General features: G+C 43.9%; 1 protein-coding gene across 1 annotated transcript; it reads right to left on the reverse strand.

Moving 5' to 3' along the window:
• Positions 1 to 18534: 18534 nt before the first annotated feature.
• LOC143528827 (uncharacterized) lies at positions 18535 to 19918 on the reverse strand. Its single transcript, XM_077024741.1, has 4 exons — positions 19713 to 19918; positions 19557 to 19624; positions 19114 to 19385; positions 18535 to 19022 (listed from the first exon to the last, which is right to left on the reverse strand). The coding sequence occupies exons 1-4, from the start codon at positions 19757 to 19759 to the stop codon at positions 18993 to 18995; spliced, it is 417 nt and encodes a 138-aa protein (XP_076880856.1). The 5' UTR covers positions 19760 to 19918; the 3' UTR covers positions 18535 to 18992.
• Positions 19919 to 21421: the final 1503 nt, after the last annotated feature.

The raw sequence follows: 21421 nt of genomic DNA on the forward strand, positions 1-21421 counted from the left end.
CTGGACTGTGCTGGCCGTGCTCAATAGGGCTCGTGAACCAATGAACAGAAAACGAAATCCACTCTGATCACATCAGAGCAGGTTCAAGTTTGACATGGACCATGTGCAATGATCAGACCTCTGTGTCAGTCACATGGCAAAGTAACAAACCATATGGCTGTGCTGATTGTACCTTTCTGGACCGCAATTTTCAAAAGACACATGGCATGTATTTCAAGTGTAATGTGCCTAAAGGATAAAGAAAAACAAAGTTATTGTAGCAATGTTGAATTATTGTCACGCTACATGACCTCCGGTGCTCAACTTTACACTAAAAGAGAAATTAAAGTGAAATGAAAACATGTTTTTGTTATTGCAGGGTCCACAGACCATTTCTCCACAAGTGTTTTTAAATTCATCACAGTTATAAGTTATTATTGTGACCGAAATTTCAAGTGCCTTTATTAAAAGTGTTTACTTGGCACGGTGGAGAAATGTCAGACTTTCTTGGTTGTTTGTGAAAGCCTGTAAATGGTCATACAAGAGGAAAGGGATTGGTAAGTACACTCGCAGCACGCACAACAAAACCCCCATGATTCACTGCTGAAGAAAAGCCGTTGGTCCTGTTTTGTAATGGGTGTCACTGAAGTGCTTAGTGCTTCATCACATTTCACCTGTCACGCGAGCTATAGAATACTCTGTGCGATGAATCTAGGGATCCAACAGGAATATGGCGAGAAAGACCTTTTTTCAGATCTTTGCAAAATGCAGTATTCCTGATCTATTTTCAGTATTCACACAATATAGACGTGCAGTCTGAAGAAACACACACAAGGAAATGCAGCGGTTTTGACCTTTGATCGTTCCAGATCTGACAACACACGAGACGCATTCCGAGAAGGCCAAAAGAAAACAGAAAATATAATTTCTGTTTACTTTTACAGAAAGACATACAGTCTAATTATTTAACGCATGCACAACCAGCGGGCTCTTGTAATTATGACAAGTGCTTATTGCCAGGGAAGAGAGTGCCATCATGGGTTCCAAGCAAGGGGCTATTTCAGGGTGTTTGTGCAGGATAAAGTGACAAGCAGTGCGAGGAAGACTTGGAGGGTTATTGAAAGTGACTGCATGACAGAGCGCAGAGCCCAAGCTTAGATTCGCACCAATGCTTCTTAATGCTGAGTTTGATGAGAATTAGTATCATCAAAGACAAACTGTCAAATTGTTTTGATGGGGATACCTGCAAGCTCCAGTTCCTGTATATAATAATAATAATACTAATAATAACAATATTATTATTATTATTATTATTATTATTACTATTATATTCACGCCCTTCTTACCCAACAGGAAAAAATAATTTGGACCTCAGACTTGTATATTAAACAAAAAATTAGTTTGCTATGCAAGTTTAAAAGAAATTACTGTACCATGTGTGCATCCAAATGTAAGTGTCCCCCCCCCCTTCCGCTAACGCCTCGCTAGAAAACAAAGTTTCCTTACAAGGGATGGTGACGTTCAGGGGTTTTAGCTCGTGGCGAATTCCGGCTCGCCAGCAGATTCGTGGAAAATCTGGGAACTTCGTGGGAACAACGTGAAACCTGTTTTTTTATATGTTTATGTCCTGAGCAGAAGATGTAACAGCATAATTATGTTAGTTTGATAGTTTGAGCACTTCGTTTTCTGACACAGATTTCCTCTTTGTTAGTCCAAAATTATTCTGTTTTCATAGATTTTACCCAATGACAAATATATGTCAGATAATTGTCACTTATTGTACAGGCAGGCATATGACCAATTTCAATGCACAGGCTTTTAATTTTCTATGTAATTCAATAACAAATGTACCTTATAAGATTATGTGTTATATTCCACAATGCCCATATATTTGTTGGTTTCTGTAGATACGATATAAAGAGTTACATTAAGGGAAGACAGAGTAGTTTAATAGTTTCAACAGAGGATTCATAAAAAGAATTATGAGCGCATACATGGACACACGGTGCTAATATTTTGCAGAACCGTTAAATGCGTCAAAAGCGTGTACGTGCCACCCCCACCGCGTGCCCCTCACTTCACGCTACACGTGCTTGTGTTACTTTGACTCTCATTTTGGCCGTAAGCCAGATCTCGGAAGGAACAGCGATACTATGACTAAATATTAGGACGATAGTATGATGGGCCTGAAGAGAAATGTTAAGGAAGCCCTGAAGGGAAACGTAAAAATGTCTTACGTTTGCTCTAGAGTCGAAGTTGTCCCCCAATTATGTTTTTCTCACAATTTTCGTTGACCCGTACGGAAGGGAATGTGTTTATGTCGAACAAAAACCAGATTAGCGCATATCTTCTCAGACAGGACAATGCGCAACAAAAGCGCGAGGCAAGCCAGTCTAGTTTGAAGTGGCATTTCACAATTGCAAGGTAAACAGAAAGTACTTTAAACACACACGCGCGCGCGCACGCACACACACACACACACACACACACACACACACACACACACACACACACACACACACACACACACACACACATATATATGTCTTATCTGTGTCTATGTTCCTCATAGGCCTGAACGCCCAGAAACTATCGGCCACCTCCTCTACATCGATGGCATCAAGCTATATGCTAGAAATGAACAAGACATCAACTCCACTAATCCATCTCACTAGAATATACAGGATGTCATTTGGACTGGATAAGTGTGACCGGATGGTTACAAGGAGAGTGAAGGTAGTTAGAACTGAGGGGGTCATGCTACCAGAGGGTGACATAACAGGTGTTGAGGGCAGAGCACATGGGAATCACAAAGCAGCTACAGGCAGCTACACTCAAATCCCTACTAAGAGTGAGACAGGTCTTGAGAAATCAACCGAATGAGAAGAACAAGATCCGAGCTATCGACACCTACGCTACATCATTAGATAACCCACTGACATAATAAACTCCAAAGAAGGAGATAGAAGCCACTGACATGAAGACAACGAAGCTCCTCACAATGCCCTGAAGGTTTCAACCCAAATCCAGCACTTTGAGACCACACACTAAACAGAAGAATGGGGAACGAGGATTAAATACCATCAGACACTATCCAGGATGAAACCATCCAAGATCCAGGAGTACACCATGAAGATTGCTCCAAGAGGTGAAGAGCTTAGTAAGTACCTCAAATAACAGACCTCAACGAAGGTTGAGAACGAGGAGCCGGAACGATCACGGAAGGATAAACCCCTGCATGGTAGTGGCTGATATGGAAGAATCCTACCCATAGCTGGGGAAGGCTGTGCTGAAAGACAGCACGGAGGCACTAATCATAGCAGCACAGGAAAAAGCTCTGAATGCAAGATCAACAGAGGCTGGGCTCACACCAGACAGGACCCCAGATGCAGACTGTGTAAAGATGCCCCTGAGGAAACCTATAACAGCAGGAGGCAAGATGCTAGTGGGCAGAACATGAAGGGAACACCATATCCAGGTGGCTACCATAGTACAGAAACATCTGTGCCAAGTACAGACTGGAAGGCCCAAGGTCAAAGTGGAGAATGACTGAGCTAAGATCATGTGGGGCCGACAAGATGGTAATCACTACCCAACCGGGCAAAGTGGTGATGGACAAATGGTGGATAGAGCTATAGTGGTAGATGTAGAAATCCCAAATGATGGCAACGCCAGGAACCAGGAACACGAAAAACTCAAGAAATATAGACGAGCTTGAAAGTGGAAGGTGGTTACTGTGGTAATCAAAGCACTTGGGGCTGTGACCCCCAAGCTAGGAGAATCGCTCCAGCTGATTCCAGGAACAGACTCTCAAACTCCAGACCTCTGACAGCGAACCCGAGCTTATAGGAAAAAGACTGCTCAGAAGGTAAGTGACTTTTATGTATGCATGTATATATATACATATACGTACATATAAAACTGGAAAAACACAGACCACACACACTCACACTCACACACACACACACACACACACACACACACACACACACACACACACACACACACACACACACACGCACACACGTGTGTATGTGTGAGTGCGTGTATGTGTGTGTGTTCTGTGTTTTTCCAGTTTTCACTTTGGTTCACAATCATCTGACTATTTTAGGAAACTTTCCTACCTACCGTGTATGAAATATGATTGTTCTGTTATTTATTCTGTTGTTATTATTAATTATAATTTTCTCATTATAATGTACCTTTTCCTGGCTTGCTGCTCCAGTGCACCTTATCTGTGTAGACCTAAAGTGAACTGTGCAGAGTTAAACTCAGCTGTGCATATCTAAACCGAACTGTGCAGATTTACACTGAACTGTCAAGTGCAGTGCAACCCTGACTGCAATTGAAACCTACAAGGCCAATTTACACTGTCATCACTTTTGGTTCCTCTGTCAAATGGCATCTTTGTCACATAAACATGAATGCACTCAAATGTCAAATGCTTATTTACACACACACACACACACACACACACACACACACACACACACACACACACACACACACACACACACACACACACACACACACACACACACAGAAAGAGAGAGAGAGAGAGTGAAAGAGACAGAGAGAATAAAAGACAGAATAGGCCAATAAAAGATAGGTCAAAAGTCCATTTCTATATCATTCTCTTAATGCTCTTTGCATGTGCTTTTGCAGATGTCTATATAATTATGACTACATCAAAATAACTATTTCACCAGGAAAATTTTGATCAGGACAAATCAAGTAGGCCTTCATCAACAGAGCAACAGAAAAAAAAACATGTGTGAACTGGCTTCCCAAGTCATAGTCACACGACCATTCATTTACATGTTTGTAAATCTATTCCCAAATGTTGGCCAATAACATTACCCCACATAATTTTCCGATATGTGATATGTTCAGTGAGAAAGGGGACGGCGAGAGCTGGGAACTCTCCCCCAACTCGTTTATCATTTCATGACGCCCCACAGGGGGATCCATTGCTCTCAGAGCCACGCACGTCAGCCTGTATGTACAAGTAAACAGAGGAATGCAGGGGGACGCAGCGAACGTAAACACTCCCGCAGTAACCGTCAATAAGGTTAAGAATGTTGACGAGGAATCTGAAGGAGACCAGGTCAACAACAGGAAGAGGAGAAACACGTGTTTGTCTGCAGATATCACACCAAAACAGAAGTACATGAGCGTAGTAGCTTTTTAGTACAAGTGTTAGCTGTTAGTCAGCAGTTTTACTTCTGGCTTCCTCAGGTGCACTGGGTGTAATATTCTTCACTGAAAATCCAGTCAATCCTTTTAGACCATGAGTTTACTTATTATTAGACAGATGCCCTAAAAGGGTTTTGTGAGAGATGTGTAGGCACTACTTTTATATGTAATGGTTATAGGGCCGATTATTGCTCAGTGAGGGTGAGTCCGTGGGTGCTATGTTTACTAAAAAGCTGGGGAATGTTGGAGTGAGTGTGTATCTGGGTCAGTCTATTCATGGGACAGCCAATCCCATGATCTTTTTGTTATAAGGTGATGGATCACTGATGTGCCACAGTACAGGCGTCAAAAGTGTTGGAGGGTTTTGCATTGCACATGGCAACCGTGCCTTGTTATTCTTTATCAACAAGACTGAGTCTTAAGCATGGAAACTGGTAATGCCAACCTGTCTCCCTGCCCACACTCCTAGCAGTTTAAAAACGGCCATGTTCAGGTCATAAAGAGAATTTACAGGTCCCTCCAGACGTCACCATCCAGCAGCTCATAGTGCCAGAATGGCCACACATATGTGCCCACGAAGGAAAGCGGAGTCCAGCAGACAGACTGGCCAAAACCAGTCCAGTATACAATCTGTGCATGTTTACTGAAAGACAGCTGGAAATCAAAACATCGCCTGATTGGTTGAGGGCTCGTGAGAAGATGAGGATCAGAGGATGACCTGCAGGATCGTGCAAACGGGGCCTTGATTCATTTTCAAAAATCCTGGTGTATGTGTGTATTTATGTGCGTATGCATGTGTATGTATGTGTGTGAGTGTGTATGTATTTATGTGTATATGCATGTGCACGTGTGTGTGTGTGTGTGTGTGTCTGTTGCACTGAAAGCAGACTAATATTCAAAGTCTTTCAGAAGAATGCTGATTTTGGAGTTTGATGTCGAATGCTTGTGCCCAATATGGACATAAAACCACTTAAATCGGTGGTGTTCTGCCCCCAGCATACATGTTCCCAGCGAGTAGGGAGTGTGTGTGCATGTGCCAGTGCAGACAATGTCAAACGCCCACAGTTACTGACAGTGAAACACGGTGTCAGTTTGTCAAGCATAAGCCTGGCTCATTAACTCACACGAGCGATCGTCTCTGCATACTTTCACCTTACTCTGTGCATACTTTTACTAAGAGCTTAAAATGCTGGCACCTGCAATCAAACATCTGTGGAACTATTTACGCAGAAGGGATGAGTTCGTGGTTTGAAGGTGTGAAGATTGCTCCAGATATTACTTAAGACTCGCATGTTGAATTGAGAAAAGTTCTTTAAAACCTTCCTTAAAATTTGTTTTGCGTCAATGAATTCACTTTCACTTCAGTTATGAGTATGTATCAGAACACATACTGAATAATGCAACGTTTAGTCTGTATGGTATAGCTGCAAGTTGCTGTTGTTTGTGGTATAGATTATATAGACGGTAGCTTCACTGCAGCTGCGTTCTATCTACATGAAAAGTGCTCTTCGCAACCAAATAACAGAGCTGTCCTTCGGTTCCGAGAGCCCGCATTGTCGAGCGCGAGTGTGATCCTGCTCAGTTTCCTGGAGCGACGGAGAGAAACCGACAGCACAGCTAGCTTCGCTCGCAGCAAACTGCCATTTCTAGGAAGGCCGCCTTCACAGAGCAGGGGTCAGCGAGCAGAAGGGCTCAGTCGCTTCGCGTGAGACGAATGCCAGTGTCGGGTTCTCAGCCAACGTGCCCGTATTGTCCCCGTATTGTCCCCGTGCCGTGCTCGTCTTCATTGCCCGTGAAGGGAAAGATTTCTTTACATGTTTTGTGACCAAAGGAATGTTCTAATGGCACTCCTGCATCTGGAGGAGGGTGTAAGTTTACAGAAAAACACATTTTAGTATAGCTGTGGGCAGGATTTAGAGAGGCTGAACCAACTGATAGATTTACAATCACAGACAACCTAGAGTTTTGCCTAAAATTAAGGACCTACTTGTTTGAAAAGTGGCAAACGTGTCAGAAAAATTTGTGTTAAATATGAGCGTCTAAATTGAGTGTACCTGTATGTTTATTTCATTGATACACATAACGATCAGTTAATTAGGTCAACCCTCAGTCTACCCACAGTCTGTAAAATAGTCCTGCAGACATCGTCGGGAATGTTTTCAGAACAGGTCACATGACGCTGGGAAAAAAAAAAGATACAGTTGTGTGGCGAACAAGACTTCTGACCATGTGGAACTGGCCCAGACCCAGCAGACAGCAGCTACAGCCCTAGGGTTGGTGTAGCTAATGAAGTGTACACTCACAATATTTTGTCATTTGTGTAGAACATGCAATGCTTTTGATGGCTGTGTGCCAATCTTTGTCTCTGCCGTTCACCCACCCAACAACATTGTTTAGGTTTTCCCCTGCCGGCACAGCCAATCACGCTATTGCAGTCCTGTTGCACCATGCAGTCACACAGGCCCCGCTGACTGCATTTTAGTGTCCTTATCCAACGCCCAATAAACAGGTGCTTTCCAGCTAGACTCGTACACAGACACATTTCAAGCTGCCCTCTTTGACCTGTGTGATAAAGGGGAAAAAATTTGGTCTTATCGGCGACTGTTCAAACCACAGTTTCATTTTCAATTTTGTTTTAGTCACATGTATTATGTGAGTAAAGTGTTATGCAGTGTGAAAACACGTATCTGCCTTGAATAATGGTAGAAAATAGGATTTCTTGTGATTTCTGTTGCCGTGCCAATACCTCAGCTGTCATATGCGGTCAGTTCTTCACTACAGGCTGACTGATGTCATCATTGGGAGACTTTCTCAGTAACCTGGTCTGCCTGGTCAGCTAGTGACAGCAGGCCAGATGCGGCACTGGTCGCTCTTTGCTCTCAGAGATTTTCTTCTCATCTTTTTCTCAAATGAGGATGATGATGACGATGATGCATTGCCTTATGAAGACATAGCAAGGTAGATTTTTGCGATAACAGAAGTGTTGTTTCCTTGCTTGACCACAGCAGTTCTGTCATGCAGTGTGGTGTGTCAGAGCGCCACATGTCAGCTGTCTTGACTGTGGCTTTGTGGGTTCTCGCTCACATCTACGTGCGTTTACACGTTTCCATCAGCAGCCTCCAGATGCACCACAACACAAACATAGCTGCTTGTGAAATATGAGATTTCTGTCAAACATTTTTATAAGCCATTCAGGAATGTAATTGGCTTTCACAAATGGTGAGGTCAGACTTAGGAGTAAAGGGAATGCAGTAGAAAATGGCTATTAAAATTAATCATGTGGCATTTTATCTTATTTATTTATTGGGAATCACAAGACCCTGTCATGGCATCTAGCAGGTTTCATGGGTAGATTCTGTTTATAATTCCTTCTCTACATGTTTTTCTTATGTCCATATTTCCCATTTAATTTTACACACTTGACCTCACTTCGTCATTTGAGATGTACCTTAAATTTTGATGACCCATAGGCTCAAAGCCAAAACTCCACCACAGTTTGTCACTTCAGCAGGATATTACCAACCAGACATTGCTCATTGTAACCACCACCAGGCCTTGGCTTTCAGCACAGGGGACCAGATAAGGGCCCAGCCCTGAATCTTATCAGCACTGTCTGACATGGCTGGCAGGGACTGTTGACAGTAGGAGCTGGGATCTGATAAAGTCGCTGGACTTTTGAGGAACCCCAGCCTGGTGGGAGGACCAGATCTCACCACCTAGATCTGTACAGGGGAAGGACACCCTGCCAAAAACAACCCAGGAAGTGAAGAGTCCCGTGGACACAAAGCCCTGATTGTGCCATGTCTCAAAAATATCATCACTGCATGGGAGATGGGGGGTCAGATACCAGAAAAGACACTGCCTCTGCTAGTCTGACCAGCTGAAAGACAAGCATACTGTAGATCAAGCAATTGACAAACACATTCTATATTGGTGTACTTTTTTACATCATGAACGAATGTTTAAAGCTACTGGGGGGCTTTAAACAATTGCTTTTGGGGCCATACTGGTGTTTGTTTATGCACACTGGTGTGCATTGACTTGACTTGTGACTGTGTCAGAACAGCTGTGGTTGCTAAGGTCAGCTCTCAGCGGGTGAGCGTGTTCATCCAGCTCACAAGAAGGACAGCCAAGAATATTCAAGCGCAGTTCGACTTGTGACACCCGCAAGACACAAGACCGGGTGGGCGTGAAGGTAGACAGAAGAAAACAAAAGATCTGTGCCTTAGACCATGCACAAAGGAGCATGCAGCTGGCCTTGTGCACAAAGTACTCCATGTGACTTTAGACATCCGGAGCAGCGCTGTGGTTTTTCAGGAAACCAGACCTCCAGTAGAGTGCAGCGCATAGGCTCCACCCGCTGCCCTCTCTCATTGGCTCGCCTGTCTCCAGGCATGTGTCAGGAGAGAACGGAACATCTGCAAGCCAATCAGGTTGCAGTGTGAATTTCCCCTTTTTTCTTTCAGACTGTTCTTTCAAGCCTGAAAGTAAACACTGGTGACATCATATGCTTTTTAAACTGACAACCACAGACATTTAAAGGGTGTGCGGTTAGCAGGCCGCCTGCGTGCATTTCTTCTGGGCTTTAACTATGCTTATCAGAGTCAGCTTGGGGCACTAAACTGTTTTGAATGATTTACATTTGGATAATTGCCAAAAGTAGGTCTTGCAAGTTTTCCAGTTTTATATATCACAAATAGCAAAAGTTTGCACACTGTCAGCTACCACTCCGACAGTGCGAGTTCATTTGAATAACACTTTTCATACACAGCAGCAACTAATCTTGCAGTATTTGGCATACAAGTATATCCAAATCAACTTACATGTTCATCAGTATGACTACATGTGTGTTCCTTGGAACCTGGACCCATGGCCTTGGTGATACCGCCTCCAGTCTGTGCTACCAGATGAGGTACGGGAGCACCTTTAGGAGATGTTCTAAGAATGATAACGTTTGTTTCAGCCTGAGACAAGGCACTGGAAAGTGAACAAGACCACTTTAATTACTCCAACCAATCTGCTTCAAACCCCTCTGAGATACGCTCATTAAGATTATCTCAAGATTTGATCAGATTTTTTTCCCCCTCAGTCTGCCTTTTCTTCCTGTCTTGTCTAGGACCATAAAACCAGCTATCAGTCTGAAGATTACCACTGCACACGTTTAGCACGTTTAGCAGGTCGCAAAGCAGAGAAGTCATTGAGTAAGTGTTGTGATGGGAGCATGGTGTACGGGTCAACATGAGGGGTGGGTACTCTTACACGGGGTGGCCAGAACACGTTCATCACATTACATGAGAGCAGCAGGGATAGTCACAGGTCTAGTATATGTGTCTCTGTACAGGGGGAGGGGCTTGGTGTTTGCCCCCTCCCACTTTAAAGACAACACGTCAGTTTCACACCCTGTGAAATTGTTTCTTTTGGAGTTGAGAAAAATAAAAATAAATAAACAATACTTGTTCTGAAAGTTACTTGTTATGAATATTTTGAACATTTTGAATCAGAAAATTGAATCAAGAGTTCTTCTCAAGAGTCCTTTTCAAGAGTCTGTATCAAGATTCCATATCAAGAGTGCTCATATCAAATTTAATATGCCTTTTGGGAGGCAGGAAAAAGAGTGAAAAGCCTAATTTGTGTGTGTAAGAGAGAATGCCAGACAAAGTCCTTTGTTGTCAAACTTCTTTCCCCATGAGAGCATGCACTAATTGTTTCCTCTCATGCTGTGAAGTAGATTACAGCAAGACTTCTCAAAGTTCTGAAGTGACTCTTAATTCCAGCGGTGTTTGTCCCAGGGATGGTCAGTTTGGTGCACCCGGGCAGTCCGGACACAAAGTCGCCTTTGTTCTCTGTCATGCTCCAGTGATGTCAGCCCGGCTGACAACAGCGCTGACTGATGTTGACATCAGTTTTAGATTCATCAATTTACACCTAACACCCATCAGCTGGTTTGGCAGTATAATCCATGCAGATTTTGTCTTGGCTCATTCAACAGATTTCTGTTCATGTTAATCCTGATGTCAGATCCTTACCAGGGCCCATGTAAATGGCTGTGAGACTGGTACTTTCTGACAGGGCCAAATTGAACTAAGCCTGGAAGAATATAATATGATGAGGCGTGGCACTGGGATTTCAAGTCGCCCACAGTTGCCAGTGACTGAAGTAGATGCTATTTTGAGGTCTATTAGGAGTGACAAGATCTATCTGTGGAACATGAAGGGTGTGTGTGGGGGGGTGCAAGTGTCAATGACCGAAATAGCATTTCTGAAGGCATGTTTATGCCATTCTTGATCTTGAATTTTAGTAAACAAGGTGACTAAGTTCCTGGACTGGGTGATGGGGTGATATGATAAATCAAATCTTAAATAGGGTCCACATGCTTGAGCACGCTTGCTGTTCTCTACACTGCACTGATGGTCTTACACTGACAGCCGGAGTTCCTTTTGAGACAAACAACTTGTCTTGAGCCATGAGTCTATTTCAAACACATACCAAACAGTTGTTTTTGCGTTCGGAGCTTGCCCTAGCCGTGAAGTGTTACACCATTATACTTCTCAGAAATGGTTCGGGAATGCTTCCCCACAGTGGAACAGTCTGGAAACATGTGTGTGTGCTGCTACACATTCGGCGCCAGAACCCCCCACCCCCCCAATCCCCCATAACAGCTCAGTCATGGATAAATGCAAAACACAGCGCATCATCGGTCGGCAGATGCTGTCTGTCAGCTTCCAGCCCTCGGCGTCGAGCGTGTGCACCTCTGTTCACGGTGGACGAGGGAGAGCGAAGTCTTGGACTTGTGACCCGGAGGGGTGTTAAGGGCGGGAACGTTACACGAGGAGAAAGCTTCTGTACAATACCACGGTGGGAAAGTGAAACTACAGAGTTTTTCATTTGTGTCATTTCCAGTGTTGTAGTAACGCTGCACATCCAGAAGCTTTGTTGTGCTTTGGGCTTCACCCTAAAAAGGTGGAGAAGTCGCGCACAAGTTCGAGCAGCCGTAGCAGAGAGGGGAGGGGAGGTGGGGGGGGGGGGGTGCGAGCGCCCCGGCCGCGAGACGCAAGGAACGTACAGTCAGTGAGGGTGCGAGAGAGGAAGTGGGAACACGTGTGGGTGAGTGTGTCGTGCTCGCGAGGGTGTGCGACTGGCTCACTCCGGTTTGCGCTGCTTTCGGCTGGAGCGGCGCCAGGGCTGAGAGAGGAGGCGACGCTGGGGACGCCGAGACAACAGGCACGCCAAGACAAACGGGCCGGGGGACACCAGAACGGCTTGCTTGCTCACCTGTCATGCACCTAATCCCTGGGAACAAGATCACTGCCCTAACAGTTTTCCCACATTTTGGAAGCCGGAGATGCAATGGCATGTTCTTGAGGCAGTCCAGCATTGCGAATACCTCTGTCTCCTCTGAAGCACACAGACACACAACGACTTCCAGAGTTTTGCTAAATTTATGTAATAAAAAAACACATACATACTGATGAAGGCACAAGGCATGGGGTAATAAATCAAACAAGCTAAGCAAAACTAAGTGAGAGATGAACATATTTGACTTTCGGTACTGCTGAGTTCAGCACAAACCCTGTCACGCTAGCTCAGAATATGACCAGGTCATGAGACCTGAAAGTAGGCACTGTTGTGGTGAGAAATGTAACAAGTCACATCTAAAGAGCACTATTCTTTCTGTAGATAACATATTTGGAAAACAAACAAAGTTGCTGTGTTAGGCTGTTGAATTATTTAATTATTTTTATATGACAACTTGTAATAAACTCTTTTTAAGCACACACACACACACACACACAGAATCTCAGAGCTCAAGAGCAAAAGAAAATGAATCTTTCAGCAAGGAAACAGTTGACACCACAGTCATTATCTCTCCTCTGGGAACCCAAGACCTCTGCTGGAGGCACCGAGTCCTGTCTGTCCCACGGCCACTGTTGTCTCGCTGCGTTTGCGTCGGAGCTCCACCCTACACGACGTGTGTGCTGTGTGAATAGGGGGCTTGTCGAGGAGCATCTTGGCAGGAGCCCTCACACAGCTGTTATGCAGAAGGGCTTCCAAGAAAAATACGGACAGTCGTTCAGGGACTCCCGGGGAGTTCATCCTGAAAACAGCAAACGGTGCAGGACAAAGGGTGGGGCTGCAACGTGGGGAACGTGGGGAACTATCTGTTTTGGACCGGAACACTGGTGGAATAACCTGCACGTTGCACCGTGTGAAGGTACAAGTGGAAGAAGATCCTGGCGTCAGAGGCCCTCGAACGCAGCCCCCCGCCAGGCCTTTACAGCTGCAGCCCCCCGCCAGGCCTTTACAGCTGCAGCCCCCCGCCAGGCCTTTACAGCTGCAGCCGCGCACAAATCTTCAGCGTAAACTTTAATCTAACGAGCAAATTCCAAACTGCGGAGTTTTTGGGGAAAATTCATTGTAGCATGAATGAAAGGAAAGTGTGAGGCACAACATGCGTGCTGAAGGAACTGATTTCACTGGGCGGACTAATAGGCTCTTTGCTTTTATGGCATAAATGCCACTAGCAGCATTTCAGCTCAGCTGTCAGGCTTCCCAACCTTGGTCAGAGGTTATGGAACGTGTGAATCAGTCACGTTAGATATGGAACGTGTGAATCAGACACGTCAGATATGGAATGTGTCGCTCAGACTTGTCAGCCACTGGGACTCTAGCTGCTTACTAGATGATTGGTAGGGAATTGAGGGATGATGAATGACCTATGCACCTGGAAGTGCTTTCTTGACTTATGAAGTCAGGTCGGAGGTCATGACCTTTGGCCGCAGAGCTCAACCTGTTGGGGAGCAGCAGTGTTGTGCTGACAAACAGGACAAAGTAGTATTGCATAATGGAATGATTTTGAATTAGTCATAAATTAGTCATAAATCTGAGACACTTTTATGAACTCGGGTGAAACTGTTAAAAGTTTCAGTCAAAATGAAGCATACAGTACAACATCTCACGGAAGTCTAAATAAACGTGTGGTGTTTATGACTAACATCAGCGGTTTATTAAACCATATTTTCTGATGTGCCAGTCCTAGAATAAGTCATGTTGAAAGATTAGGTCACATCCATCAGTGTGTGAGCCTGCTTCTGCCCCACCGGCTCCCAGGCGAGTTTCATCCCACCCTAAACCCTCCCTGGGTGGGCGGACGGTAAGGCACAACGTCGACTGCCTGCCCTGCAGTAGAATGATTCACCACAATCTATTTCAGTTCATTTGAGTAGTGTAGACCGACTATGTGTGCCATTCTGCACTGTCAGGAAAAGCTTGTAAGGGAAGCCCAAGTCACCGGGGGCGGCGTTAAACCTGCAGCCTGTGGGAACAGAGAACAATATATCAACAGGGTCATCAGAGCACAGCCCCATTGCATGATCAAAGGGAGAGAATTGTATCTAAAAAAAGTACTACTGGGAGAGGACTGGACGTCAGTAGATGAAGACAGCCCTCCGAGAAGAATCTGTCCCAGCAGTGTCTTCACCTGACACCCCCCTAGGCCTGGAGTCCCATGAGCTTGCCAGGAAATTGTACAATATCTGCGCATGAGTAGGTACACGAGCCAACTGATCTGTCATCTGACGTTCCACGGCCATCCTACAATTTCCCCTTTAGCATATAGGGAGATTGGCAGCAATGGGCGTTGTTGTGGGCTTTAAAGGACTCAACTAGGGGATGACATAAAGATTCTGTTTCACTTCACGGGAACCTGTACCCAGAGATCCTGCCAGGAGACAGAGAGGGTTGGGGTTCTTGAGGAAAGTTCATGTAGTTCCCCAGCCTGAGTCAGAGTACGGGCACAGAGAGAAAGAGAAAGAGAGACAGAAAGAGAGAGGAAGGGAGAGAGGGAGGGAGTGAAAGAGATAGCAAGCTTCTGGAATAGCCCTGCAAGTCGGTATGCACCGGTCCAGACCGGTTCCTGTTCCCCCAGCGCAGACATGTAAATAGCGGCCTGGAAGGCGGCCAACGTTAGTCACCATTCTGTCTGCAGGGATGGAAGGAGAGGCAGAGGGGCCTATCCCGTCCTCACACACATAAACATCATCTCCGAGCCCCGGGGCATCAGTACTGCCTTCTCTGAGCAGGAAAGAGCAGAATAGATAGCAGTGGCACAATGAGAGACATGAGACACATGAGTTGAAGAGGAATACAGAGTCCATTTTTTTACTGTTTTTCCGTCACTATTGCCAGTGGCATGGAAACACCATATCATGTAACTATAGTTATTTGAGGCGATAGATTTACTACATGTTTATACGTAGTGATTGCTGATTAATTAAACCTTTTCTTATAAAACCTAATACTAATATAGAAACTAGGATGTTTTTTTTTCAGCTTTAGTTGTAAAATGCTGTGATAACATTTCATCAAAATCCTCAAAAGGACTTGTATATGATCAGAGCAGCATTTGAAAAAGAGTTTTCAGATCATAGCAATAATTACCACAGACTTTTCCACCACTTATGTCTTTACATGTTTTTCATTCATCCTTTCTTGGCTGTGGAGGATATACCTTTTGCACTTATTTGATACAACAGTGTTTGTGCTTTATATGATGTAGTAACCGTAATGGGCAAATAAGGAGGAAGTGATCTCGCCAGTCTCAGGGAAAATGGAGGATTTAATAAATAAAGTGCACCAACACAAAGCCCGTGACATAATCCAAATGAAGGATACAATAACCAGCAGTCGACTGGTACAAAGACAAAACATATATAGACAAACAAACGAACCTCATCTGGCAAACTCCCTAATGGGCCACGCCCACCCGAGGGACGAACACAACACAAACAACAAGACAACATAAGTTACTGCCGATGCTGTCTGGGGCGGCTGGCAGGGGGCCTACGTACCATGACAGTAAACTTTTTTGTAATTAGGTCACTTTCAATTCAAGTTCCACACTGTTCCATAAATTAGGTCAATGTCACATGTCCCCAAAATTAGAACACTATTATTGTCAGGTTCTGTAGGCAGAAAAGGACTCGATCACCAGTGAAGATAAGTTGTTTAATAAGTCCAATGAGGGCAAAAGGCAATATGAAAAAATAGACAATGTTCAAAAACAGGCCTTATCAAACGACCAGACTAAACATGCTAGAGTTGGCCAAAATGAGAATCCAGGCATAAAATGACACACCAGAGACAAGCCAGAGTGGTTTCAATGCAGAGACACCATGGACTGGTGTGTGTTTCTTTATGTTATCTGCATTTCATCTTTATTGTTTAGACTGTTTATTGTTTTTTGTTGCACCATGTTTCTGGAGGAGCAGTATTTTGTATACCTGTTCATAGCTGAAATCCCAGTGAAAAAGGTTCAGCTATCCTCTCCGTCCTGCAGTCGTGACAGGTGGCTGTGCCTGGCACCAGCTTCTGTATTTGCCACTATTGAAATGACCCTGTAATGATCATAAGATAACTGGGTGAAATGCATTGTATTTACAGATCTGCGCTGGGATTCCTGTGATGAAAACACAGGTAAAGATGGTAATCAGTGGACAACACATGCCGGGTGGCAGTGTAACAACTCGCTCTCTCTCAATCTCAATCTGAGCTCACACGGGAACCCCCAGTTCATTGATTGCGAAAGGTTTCTCGTCAAGGATTGTTTCGAATCCACCTGCCCTCGAGACAGGCCTAGTCTTTGACAAAAAACAACCCAGCTGCTTTTTGTCTCGAGGGCATGTCTCAACATGCCATTTTAGCACGTATGACAAGAAGGCCAGCACGTGTGACCAAACTGAGCAGGCATACTGACGCATCCCACAATGCTCTTCCAGTTCAGCCATCTAAGGTCTCCGCCTCCTCCCCTGACCTTTGACCTCTTCTGCTTTGTTCAAATCCATACACTTGCTATTTTCCACAGAGGTTTCTTTCATTTGACTAACATGAGGTGTAATGACTTTGTCAAAGCTATGCATCAGAACATTAACTGGTTTTGTAGACAAGTTTAGTTTTGTCTTTACATCTGTGGTGTTCAGTGTGAAAACAAATGACCTTTAACTCACCTCACCATCTATTTGAACTAGTATTATACAGACATCGGACCTTTTTGAAATGTTTAATCTCACACATAAACACAATTTGGTGCTACACAGACCCATTTCTTCATATCTAAACTATAATAAATCTGCTGTAAATATGCCTGTACCACACCTGAAGAAATGAAGGAGGACATTTTGAAATATAGGGCAATACTGAATACCAATCATACTGCAAACAAACCAAGAATTGGAATCAGCCAATGAAGAACAAAGCTGTCAGGCCTGCCAGGCTTTCCAGGGCAATCGTTAAACGGTTTCTCATTTTTTTGGTCTCTAGTCTACAGTTTTCTACATAAACACGTATTTAAAATCGAGTGATATCTTAAGTTTTATGTTTTTAAAGTTTTTAACAGTTTTTTTTACCCTAATTTTCCTCGACAACACCAAAGACCATTTGCTCCAAACCAAGCTGTGTGAATCCCTTCAGAGCAGTTAGGGCACAGGCCGACTGTAGGAGACTGAAGGAGTTTGTGCTGGTAAACATACGGCAGTACTTATTATTCCAGGCGCTGTGCACATGGTAACCCTTGCCCCAGTTTGTCCAGGAACAATGTCATGTGCACTCCTTCTCCTGTTAGCTTTTCTGAACTGTTACAGCCAAGAGCCATATATCGCAAATAGATACACACTCGTTTCTTGTCTTGTTTGTCTCCGTAGCGTTTTAAAGACTGTCCAGATCTCACAGTAAACTCGTGTACAGGCGCCTGAGCGGTTTGAGGAAAGGCCCAATAGTCTACATCTCAACTCACGTTAATCGAATACAATATTTACCTAGAACAGCATGGATAGGTTTAATATACAGAATTCTTACGTTCAATCCAAAGACCATGAAGATATTATAATTCAGAATGTACTACGAGGGAGTTTTAGGAGGAAGCTTGTGTGCTAAAGTTCTGTGATGAAAGTATTGTCATCATTAGGTGAATTTCCAAGTTTTAACCTGTCCAGGATATATGAACTAGCTTCTGCAGAGCGCCATTGACCTCGATGAACTTGTGTGTGTTTGTGTTTTAGCAGGAAAGACAACTTGTTTTAGGATATATTGGGAATCGTCTGCCATGTTGCAGAGCTTTCATTGAGATGTAAACAGACTTTGAGTTCTTATCTGTTATGCTGTGCCCTCCACATGAACTTGAATCCCAACTTCATGAAAACATGCTACACTTATTTTCTTTATGCACAGCGCGCCCCCGTGTGGTTCTATACAGAAACTACAAGACTATTCTTGAACTGCCATACAATCGCAACTGACTCGTGCGTCTTACTAACATTTAACGGTGTTATAAACTGGTAGAAAAAAAAAACAATATATCAGAAGAGATTGAAGGAACCAAACTCATGTTGTATTTTGTTGTGCAGTGTAGAAATCTTTATTGCTACATAGATTTTCACGTTAGCCTGTTTCATTCCTAGATTGATTAGGAATAAACTTGTTTATGTTTTTCTTCACAAACAGACTGCAAATGGTATGCAGTGTGATGACAGGGTGTGGTGGAAGACAAATTTGAGCATATCTTTAAAACTTCATCTGGTTCAACATGTGTCCGTGTAGGCCTACTATCTTTAAATATTCTTCCTATGTCAGCAGGGTTCTCCACGTGACAAGTAGAACAATATTGCTGCAAAATCAAGCAAAAAAAGACCTACAAACAAAACTCTACAACGGTGCTGTCAATTCCAAACATTTTATACATTCTTGTAAATGTATAAAAACAAACAAACAACATACGTCTTCAGCTCCACCCAAAAGTGTTAGGGTTCCATCTCCAACCGTGAATCCTACACATGCACGGACAATGTGGTGCAGCCCTGAAAATGAGCTCAGAAATCACACAGTTACAGCTTGGTCACAGTGCGACAGGTGCACTTCTTCGTAATACGTCACTCCTTCTTGCCTCACCTCACACCTGAACACGTCATCACTCTTCCCCACGTGGACCGGTACGAAGTAGAACGCTAAGGCACTGAAGGTGGCGTCCGCCTCTTCGAAGACTTTGTGTCTCGTGTCACTGTGCGTCGCCACGGTGTCGTTAATCTTCCAGGTAACGTCTTTTACTTTGGTGTGTAATCCTTTGACGATGCACGTCAGGATGGTCGTTTTGGAAGTCTCCATCTGACCACTATCGGGTATTAAAATCTGCACGCTCGGGGCTCCACTTTTGACACCACTGGCTGTGGGATACAGTTTTGTTCATTGATTCATACTCATTTAGGTTCAAACCTAAGGTTCAAGCTTCAGATCCAGAGTTGGAAAATACATGTGCAGAAATGAAGTGTAATATAATAATAATGATGATAGGTATAATAAATCATTAAAGTTTAAACCAAAAACAGGTATCTTACCATTGACTACAAGTTTAACACCTCGGCTAAACAAAATCTTCTTCTGCTCTGGATTTCCATGAGTTATGCTGCAAAAACATTTTTTTTTCAGATGACTGGATGCAGGACCTTGTTAAATATGTGGCCACATTTTCTGGCAGTGAAATGTCTTCTTACCTCAGCCAAATGAGACTGGTGACCAGTGCCTGCGTTCTCATTCTCATTGTGCCCTCAGCGCACACTGCACTCAGTGCGAAGCGGCGGTTAAGTAGATCCCTAGTGTTTTGTGGTGATCTGATGTTGAACGGCTTCCCGCTGTAACTCTTGCGAGGAAACAGGATGCCGAGCAGAGAGCGCAAATACACGGTAACAAGACACGAGTGTAGCACATAACAATAACAAGCCAAATCTAAGAAACACACATGGACACTTAGACCAGCCAGGCCGAGGGACGGGTCAGGGGCGAACACTCGGCCCCTGCACACATATATAAACTGACTTCTATAACATAACTGCATGCACTTGGGACTGTGACTATAGCATTATATGTGTTTGACTGGAGTCTGGAAACGATGCTCTTAATGGATGCTTCCTCTCATCCTCATTTCTCTAGGTCACTTTCTCCCATTAAAGTGCATGTAAGACATTTCATTAAACATAATAAACAACTATGAGAATCATTATTATGATTATTGTCATTTTTATTGATTATTACATCTTCTTTTTGTACACTCTGGAGTTTAATATGTTGTAATATGTTGAAGATCATTCATAAGCAAACAGCACCCTGTCCATTTAAACTACGCGGTACATGTTTTCCAAGGTTACAGTTATGTGTCACTTGTGACAGTTGTTCAGATGGGAAAACAACAGGAAGGAGCCGTTGGCACCGTTGCAGACGGCTCGAGTAAATTAGAGCCACTTCTGCAAAACGCACGCAGGAAAGGCGCTCCGCAAAACAGACGCCTGTTCTTTTGGGCAAATGGGTTCTGTTTGCACACTCGAAACAAACGATATAAAATAACACAAGAGCAAAGCAAATTGGGCCATATAGTAACAATAAGATCATATAAGATGACAGGAACTTGAAACGTAAATCATGTTTTGGTGTTGAAGTGATAGAAATGAAGATGAGTATAAAGACACACACACACACACACACACACACACACACACACCTTGACCTTATATTTTCAGAACACTAAGGCCACAGTAATAAGTTGCAGTGTCTGTCTCCTCAGCTGCGATGATCTGTAGGCGATGGCGATGACTGGAACCTCTTCTGACTGAGATCACATATTTCTGTGAGTTGAGCTTTTGACCATAGTGCACACACACGGTATCGCAGACATTGTAGCTCAGAAGCATGAGAGGGCCTTCACCGGGGTTCTGCTTATACCACGACACACTGCTCGCACTGCTGGTGGTCTTCAGAGGACACGTCAGAGTAACATTTTGCCCCTGTTTCACTGAAAGGCTTGTGATTGGTCTCCAGAAAAAACCTGTATGAACACACACAGTTATGCTTCTGTAATTCCATGCTGAGATAAATATATTAGATGGATTTTGTTGAAGAGGGATTCTAAACTATATTTTAAAAATAATAAAGTTTAGAATTCTAATAATCCCACCATCAGATAAACTTATTTTTATTTCAGCTTTGATACAGAACTGTATAGAGTTAACAACAGAAGTATGAACTGCGGTTTCTCACCGTGCAGGACGAGACACAGGCAGAAGAGAAGCTTAGCTCCATGCTCCATTTCAGGTTCCAGAGATCAGTTCCTCGCTGGAGCTCCAAGGCTGCTGCTCTCACAGCGTCCGTCTGATGTCACTCTCCACTTCTCATCGTGTTCTTAAGCCGCAGGTGACGGATCAACTGGGAT

This window comes from Brachyhypopomus gauderio, chromosome 12 (genome assembly GCF_052324685.1).
Source record: "Brachyhypopomus gauderio isolate BG-103 chromosome 12, BGAUD_0.2, whole genome shotgun sequence".
NCBI classification, from domain to species: Eukaryota; Metazoa; Chordata; class Actinopteri; order Gymnotiformes; family Hypopomidae; genus Brachyhypopomus; species Brachyhypopomus gauderio.

Excerpts from the sequence above, each read along its gene's own strand:
- LOC143528827 (XM_077024741.1), bottom strand. The coding sequence starts at position 19,759 with ATGAGAATGAGAACGCAGGCACTGGTCACCAGTCTCATTTGGCTGAG. Across the intron at positions 19,386-19,556 it reads TGTTAAACTTGTAGTCAATG|CCAGTGGTGTCAAAAGTGGA; the intron begins GTAAGATACCTG and ends TGTATCCCACAG. Across the intron at positions 19,023-19,113 it reads ATGACGTGTTCAGGTGTGAG|GGCTGCACCACATTGTCCGT; the intron begins GTGAGGCAAGAA and ends GCTCATTTTCAG.